Here is an 8,979-nt window from a genome sequence, read left to right as displayed (position 1 = left end):
TATTTCAATTTACAATTATTAAATTTTAGACTATGCTAATTTAATATTTACAAAAATTCTTCTTTGATTTAAACTCATTTTAAATCTGTAAAATATTGAAGGATTTCAAGATTTAGGATTTATTTGTGGATATTGCAGAAATTAATTTTTGGAATAACTGTTTTTCAATATGAATTAATAGCTGTTAATATGTGTTAATATGCAATGTTTTGTTCAAATTATCAAACTAACATTTACTAACATGATTACTATTTTTGGTAATTATTGAAATTTATTTTCATAAAATTACTATTATAATATAAATAAAAGAATTCCATTACATTTAAAAAGTTGCCTCAATAAGAATTTTTCTAGATGCCTTGAATTTCAAATTCATTATAAAAGTGGTTAAACTTTGGGAAATTTTCATTTCATTTATTACTTGAAAAGTTTTGTTTGTTTAAATGATACTTCATATCAAGACAAAGTGAAAGATATTTATAAATTTTAAATTATTCTAGAACAGTATTTAATATTGATTTCCCTTGATTAAAAATATTTAACTTTATATTAAACCTGCATTAATTTTTTAAATTTTTAAGCAAAATTATCACTTATTGCTTTTAATTTGTATAAGAAATATGCAATTTGCATCTTTTTTCTTTAATATATATTTATAACATCTTTCACTTTTAAACACATTATAAAAAAATTTCTTACATAAGGCTTTTCATTACTTCAAAACCTCTGTATATTATAATAATTGATACAGATTCTATAAAATTCAAGAGTTTTGCTTGTTTTTTCAAGCTAATCATATTGTGATAAGTGAACAAAGTTACAGGTTGATATATTAATATTTATTTAATTAATTATAATGAGGTTTTTCATTATATTTTTCAAAAATTATCCAAGAGTTACAATGGTATGAATAATTAAAATACAACTTAGAAATTGCTTTTTTTATATCAATAAAACTAATATCCTAAATTATGTTCTATCTACAAAATGTTTGTAATGAGAAATAACACATTATCACATCTAATTTAGATACCTAGATAAGAAAACAATGATACACCATGGTCCCTATTTACATTCTGTTTTGGTATTATTTTCATTTGATCCACTGGAAATTTTATATAAACATTTGTACAATGTCACAAAAGTCCATACTTCCAGGCAAATTAATTTCATTTCTTTTTTAGTCAGCTGTTTCAACTCTCGGTCTTTATAACCATATTTATACAATATGAACTTTCTTATAAAAACAAACTCATTATCAATTTTGGCACACTTCCAATAGTTACATTGACAATGAGTACAGAGTTTTGTGACAACTGTATAAGTGCCAATCCTGAGAATAAATATATATTATAAGCTTTTTATAATATTTCCATATCATCTGGAATGAAATTAGCAAAAATACAAAATAATTATATCAAAAACAAATTATGTATAATGCCATTGAAAACAACAATAGTGATAGTAAAAAATGTTGCAAACATTTAACATCCGATTTATTGAATCAATTAAATTTTTCTATCTTTTATTGTATTTACAAGATTAAAAAGTACTTGTAATATACTAATATATATATATACATACATATATATATGTATGTATGTTTATTGTGTTTCTTTGTGTGTGTTTGTATATGCTCGTATCACATCATTCATATGCCCACATATATTTATAAAATAAATGCATTTTAAATTATTTAAAACAATAAAACTAAAGCAGTTTTATCTTTCATTTAGTTAAATTGTAAAAATAAATACTTGTACATCACAATACTCTAGTATTAGGAAATATTATTACTTATTCTTTATATGAATACAGCTATAAATTTTTAATAAATTTGATCCTGTCTAAATAATTAGAAAACTATTCTTGTCTTTTACTTCTATACGCAATCTTCCATTGACATGAGAAGAGGATTTACATATTCGAATCCTTCAAATTCTGACTGATCAATTTTATCAATTACTTTCCTGAAATAATACACAATAATTTTAGTAATTAATTTTACTATACTAGATACACCCAACTATAAAATAATACTTAGTTATATATTAAAATTAATAATGATAACTTACTATGCAAACTACATATTAAAATTTAATTGCTGTATATTAAATTTAAATATCAAACAACAAACATACTATTTATGATATATGTTGTTTGACATTTACCAATCCTTATCAAATTTTATAAGTTAAAATTTATCATTCAAAAAATATAGTACAATTATTAAAAATATTTCCTATACTTCAATACATTTTGTTTCACTAAAATTATAAGTTTTAAATAATAAGTTAATAGGTAAAAATAAAACAACTTTGAATTAAACAACAAAACTTATATAAATATTTAATAATGTAATTTGTTGAAAAGTTTTCCAAATATATTATCTCTTTGATTTAACAGATCTCTGCTTATTACATCTTGAATTTAATGTATTCAACAGAATATTCTACTTAAGGAATATAATATTGTGTATTCTGTAATGTTAACTGAATAGCATTGATGCTAAAAAATCAATTTTTTAAGGAGTCCACAGATAGGTTTTATTTACAAATTAATTCTAGGATTATGTAATAGAAAATAAAAATTAAATTCAATAAAATCAGATAAAATATACAGTATAACACTTATATGTGGACTTCACTTTGTTAGAACACTTAAACAAAAAAAAACTATACCTGAACTGGGATCAAACCATCCTAGTGTTACTTGACACAAGACACCTTCATGTCAGAATGGCAGAAGTTAGTGATCTCCTCCATAATCTCTTATCAAAAGCAAGAGGAAAGAACAATTTCCCCAATCCATGGATATGATTCATAAGCTCAATGGCTAGCAATAGATCCCAAATAATGGACTGGTCAGTTCTTCATAAAAGAAACTTCTAATGCTTTGAACTCATAATAACTGACCCAATTTCAGACCTTTTACAGCCCTGAACAATACTAAAAATAGTCATTAAGTTCACACACAGGTGTTTTACTGTACATTTATTCTTTTTTTGGGCGAACTGTTCTTAATAGTTTTAGAATTATGTGAAGTGTGAAGTTCTGCAGTCCATCATCACCAGGAATGAGAATATGGTTCTATAATAAGATCCACTGTCCATAAGAGAAATGATGGAACGGTACCGTGCAGGGGAATCTCCTTTGAAGAAGACAAAAGTGTCATAGTTGACAAAGGATAAGGCAATGATTTTTTGGGTTCATGACTGAATTTCTCCTTGAAGTTGATCAATAAAGATCAACTTCAAGGAGAAAAATTCTACAGTAAATGCCAATTATTATGCCAATCTGATGATAAAACTCTGGGATGCCATAAAAGAGAAGAGGAGGGGTAAATTTTCAAAAAGTGTGTAGCTTCTACATGACAATGCACCCATCCACACTTCGTTTTATGTAAAGACTCCATTAAAGAATGAAGCTTCTCTAAACTTCCTCATTGCTTTATAAACACTCAGGGTCAGATTGGGACTATATATCTGGCCCTGAGTGACTACTATTTGTTCTCAAAATTAAAGTATGATCTTTGCGACAAAAGTTTAACAGCAATGAAGAGGTCTAGTCAGAGGTTTTTAAACATTTTGAGGGCAAATACAAAAAGTACTTTCCTGATCATATAAATTTGTTAATTCCATATTATGAAAAATGTATTGTAATAAAGGGATATATTAAATATATCCCTTTTATTACAATACAATACAATTATATTAAAATATATTAAATAATAATAACATGTCTTTTATTTATTTGATTTCTTTCTTGCTCAGGTTGAGAACTTTTGTACCTTACTACATAATATACCAAAAAAATCTAATTCATAAATAAATAACTGCCCATGGACTCCTTAAAATTTGTTTTTTAGTGTCAGTGTTTTTCTGTTATTCAGTTAATGTATTCATTTTTCTGAACCAAAATCATTATGTTTAAATAAGTTTTTTGGAGTCTACTAAATTTTAGTAAATATTTCTTATTCATTACAAAATGGAATATTTTTCTTCATTTTCTTATAATTTACTGTCAAAAATGTCTAAATACAGCAATCTATAATGATGAATAGATAACATAGGAAATATAAGAAGACAACATCAACAGTAGTCTTTAAGATAGAAGTGTGAAATGTTGACTCATCAACATTTCACACTTCTATCTTAAAGACTACAATGCAAGCCAGTGCCTCTCAAATTGAGAAGTTGTAAAATACAAATATCTTTAAAACTATTAATAATTTATTGTTCTTGATGTATTCAATTTCAATTAAAAAATAATCACAACACATTATCATCTTATTTTACACAGGAATTGTGTAAAATGAAATTCCACATAGTTCCAGACAATTGTCTAGACCAGGTATAGTGGAATGTAATCTACTTTCATAAATCAAAAGTACCAATAATCTACCTTTATATTTTTATTCTGTTGTAAGTTTATTAGGTTTTATAAAATAAAATATGCTGCAAAACAGTTACATTTATTTATGGCATTATAATGATGTTTCAAATTATACATATATTTTTTGATAAACATTTAAATTAAATAGCAGCATTTATCTTCTTAAAAAATAAAAATGTTATATCCCATTCATCCGTGAAATAAGTTTAGTTCTGTTTTTGGTGTACTCATTTTGTAAAAAACCGAAATTGTTAAGAACATAATAAAATTACTTCTAAACTTATAACAAGATCTAGATAATCCATTCAAAGAGAACATTGCCATTCCTTGCTCTGTAACTATGCATGCACTTTTCATTGTGCTGTAGTCAGAAACAAAAAATGAGCACTTTATCCACAGAACACAGCACTACCAATTCATATTCCCATGTATTTTAAATGTTTTTTACATTTTAACAGACTGTATTATCCATGCCTGGTCTAGACCTTTACACAACCATTTACAATTAAACAACACTCTACTTTCTTTGTTACTCTAAAGTACCTCTATTAGTCAATTTAGTTGTCAATAACTACTAAACTAATAAAACTCATAAATTATAGTTGTATTTAGTGTATAAAGCTGTTACTTATAAGCTGTTTGTTAGAACTGTAAATGTTAATTAATTTTTAAAATAAGTGATATGAATTTAAAGTCATAATATACTAATTAGAAATATAAACTCAAGGAGCCATGAATTTTTGAAATCAGATTTAGAAAGCCTTGGCATCAAAAAGTTATCAACAAAAACAGTTTCTTTACTCATCAAACTGTATCAATAAACATGATTTATGATATAATGGGACCAAATGATTTGTCAGATTTTTTATCAGGTTAAATTAAACCTAAATTAATAATTAGATATAAAGAAATTTGACTAGAGATAGGAACTGAAGCTACCATCTCATGATAAATTTAATAATTATGAATGAATTAATTTTTGATTTAGAATATTATGGAAGAAAAGATCACCTTGGAGAGGGGCACAAACCCCAAATTCTGCTTACCAAGTAGATGCATTGTCAGTTTTACTATGCAGACCTGTCAGATCTTCACTTCCAAAGCTATTAATTAATTAAGATATAACCATACTGGTCATTCACACTGCTGATTGGAGACAACAAGTACAATTACACCAAAATGCTTTGTATCAGATTATTAATTTAGCTTTAAAAATTCCAATGGATTGTTTTGTACTACAATAACATTGTATCAGATTGTACATGTTATTAAGTATAATGTACTTAATCTTACATAGATTAAACATTTAGCACTGGTATAATTTTGACATCTATAAATTATATATATTATTGACAGTTTAACATTTTACAAAGATTATAAGCAAAATATTTAATATGTTAAAAATCCTGATACATGTCATAACAAGCATTAAAATGATGCATCATGTAACTTCATTATAATGAATGATCTATATTGAAAGAACTAAGCATATTCAAATTTTTAAACAAACATTAAACAAAACCATGCTTGGCAATTATTTTATATATTGTCTTTACAAAGATGCTGACATTTCTTATTAGATTATCCAATATTTGGAAATATTCATTTAGTAACACTCTTTAAATTTAAGTTAATAAGACTAGCACAAACTAGAAAAATACAAATCATAACATATTTAATAATAATAATATTTCAAAAATAATTTAGAAAAAAAAAATAATTTGTTCAAAAATGTTAGAGCTTTCAGATATTTTGATCAGTAAAATAATTTCATATATATTACATAATAAAATACTTACAAGTCATCTGGTGTCAGCTGAACTGGTTCACTTGTAAACTGTGGATCAAAATGCTCCAAATCACGATCAGTTTCTAATTTTGGTTTATATGGAGGTGTAACTTGTTTAGCTTCCAACTGAAGAAAGAAAAGAAACTTTCAGTTATAATTATTAATACTTTAAAAAATATTGATTCTTTAAATAAATTCAATTTTATGTTAGAAATAGCACAGTTATGATTTTTTTTGTGACACGAAATCATAAAGAAAATTCCTTTATCATAATCACTAAAAATTTAGAATTTCATCGTAACTAAGTTAAAAATATTAATGAAATAAACAAAAGCAAAAATTTACAAACAAAAAATAATTTTTATTTATAAATTTTTGAAATACAGTAGAACCTTGATTATCTGGACTAATTGGGGATGAAGGTAGTCCAGATAATGAAAAATCTGGATAATCGAAACAAATACTTTGTCTTTTAATGATAATACAACATGTTTTCTTTTCGATGACATATCGGTAATATTAAAAGTAAATACTGTATTTAAATCGTGATCAAATTTTCAAGAAACAAACGTTCATATTGAATTTGGACTATTACTGACCAATGCTAACAGACTACCTATTGTTTAAAAAGCCCTCTGGTGGCACAAGAAGAAGATTTTATAAAATAAAAAGCAGTTGAAACTGCATTTTTATGAATAAAAATTTGACAAACTATTTATCGTTTTATGACGAGTAAAATTTTTTTGTCGCGTTCGCGGCTTTTAAGTAATGCATAAACCTTCGAAATGCAAGGCTCTTCGGACGCGAATAAGGTTTATTTTCCGGGATCCCGTTTTCCCGGGATTCTCGCCGTTTATTCCCTACGAGAAAAATCCCGGAAAATTTTATTTTTCCGGGAAATCTCGCATTTTAATAATAATTTACCATGTCAGGTTTTCTTTCTATTATTTATTATACGAAAAGTTGCATCTTGAAGACTCACCTAAGAGAGAAATTTTGAGGTTTCTTGCTGCATATTATTACCTATGTTTTACAAGTCTCTACTTGTTAGTTCATGTAATATCTATGTATTGTGTTTGCGCATCATTGAACAGCGGAGACTTGCTGAAAGTAAATATCACTCATCGCACTTTAGTTTATTTTTTATTTCATCTTTAGAAGTAAAATAGTATTTTTTTTGTAATCATTAAAACTCCCAATGAAACACTTTATTTTACTTTCATTTTATTATGTAGGAGAACATAAATTAATTGAGCCTAACGTGTCCGTATGGGTGAGATTGGCCCTACACTTTTAGTTACTTACTAGAAAATATATTAAATTATTCAAATTTATGATATTCCTGTATGATCTTTTTTATTCATATAAAATTCTATTTTACTATCTCATCCCGGAATTTCCCGGGATCCCGGTAAAAGAAATTATTTTTCCCGTAATCCCGCTGGAGGCAAATTTCCCGGGAAATAAGAAACCCTAGACGCGAAGCATAGGCGGTGGCCCACGTTGCCCATGCCTTACGCCGCCCTTGGTCATATAAATGATATAATTTGAAAATAAATTATTTATAAATACGTATGTCAAGTTATATTTTTATTACGACACAAAATATATTTAAGAGTTTACGGCCACTGTGCTGGGTGAGACATTGTTGAAACAAAAAAAGTTATGCATTCCACCACGTACATAAACAGTATTGTAATTCGCCAAGTGCAAGTGTTATATTCGTAAAATTTTTGTTTATTTTGAACAATCCGGATAATCGAAAATCCGGATAATAGAGGTCCGGATAATCGAGGTTCTACTGTATTACTAAAATAAACAATTTTAAAAAATTAGGTTTCCATTGAAATTTTATTTTATTTCACTTCATAACATGTATATGAGATGCTCATTTGCCAAATTAGTTTTAACTCCACAAAACAAAAGGTAGAAAAATTCTTAAAATATTGATAATACACTTCTTTTCTTAAACTCTTTTGAAATTTAAATTTAAATAAACATTGTAGAATATATTACAGGTGCAGTACTCATCATTAGACAGTAGAATATATTACTGTCTAATCTATACTAATATTATAAAGAGGTAATGTTTGTAAGTTTGTATGTAGTGGGTAATCTCCGAAACTACTCATCTGATTTCAAAGATTCTTTTGCCAATATTTTGAATGGAACTTCAGGGTGGACATAGGCTGTATATTATTCTGTTAAGCATTCATATAAATTAAAAGATATAATCTAGGTTAAGGCTTTTATGTCAAACAGATGGTGCTACGAGTATGACGCCCTAAGTTTGCTTTTCTGTGAGAATGAACTAAAGCAGATCATCATCTATCTATCTATATAAATAAATAGGGTTTCTCATTTCCCAGTCTTTTGCTTGTCCCAGGATCCCGGGATAAAAGTGAACTGTTTCCTGGGATCCTGGGAAATCCCGGGATAGGATTAATTATTTTTAAGGTATACAAAATATCTTTAAATCAAATGATATAATTATTTTCCATTTTTTAAAGTAATTTTAAAGTTCTGTAACCTCAAAAATCATATTAATAATGCTGTGTAAGGTCTATAGGCCTATAATAAAAATTACCTTTAAATAACGTAGAAATTTTCACAAATAGAAAAAAATTAATTAAAGTTTGCTGGAAACTGCATACAACAACAACAAAAAAAATGTTTTGAATTGAGTTAAAAATTAAAAAAATGAACTTCTAATTTAGAAGGTAATTTTCGTTTTTTAAATAAAATATAATACAAAATATTGCAAACTTTTATAAGATTTTAAAAAGCAAAGATGGT

At 26.3% G+C, this 8,979-nt stretch overlaps 1 protein-coding gene across 3 annotated transcripts in view; it reads right to left on the bottom strand.

Annotated features, from left to right (window-relative positions):
* Nucleotides 1-616: 616 nt before the first annotated feature.
* The window catches only part of LOC111632462 (atypical protein kinase C-like), a 101,926-nt gene continuing 93,563 nt past the window's right edge, over nucleotides 617-8,979 (bottom strand). For 2 of the 3 annotated variants that reach the window (XM_023376878.1, XM_023376877.1), the window contains exons 18-19: nucleotides 6,194-6,309; nucleotides 618-1,970 (exon numbers count right to left, since the gene is read on the bottom strand). In XM_023376878.1, coding sequence (XP_023232646.1) covers nucleotides 1,883-1,970; nucleotides 6,194-6,309 — 204 coding nt within the window. In that variant the 3' untranslated portion in view covers nucleotides 618-1,882. Of the gene's footprint in view, nucleotides 1,971-6,193; nucleotides 6,310-8,979 lie in introns of all 3 variants that reach the window. The other variant, XM_023376879.1, reaches the window with a different exon arrangement.

The sequence above is a fragment of the Centruroides sculpturatus genome, unplaced genomic scaffold (genome assembly GCF_000671375.1).
Source record: "Centruroides sculpturatus isolate CEXI.00-Female unplaced genomic scaffold, Cexi_2.0 scaffold725, whole genome shotgun sequence".
In the NCBI taxonomy this organism is placed as follows: Eukaryota; Metazoa; Arthropoda; class Arachnida; order Scorpiones; family Buthidae; genus Centruroides; species Centruroides sculpturatus.
This window is presented reverse-complemented; position numbering and strand designations above follow the sequence as displayed.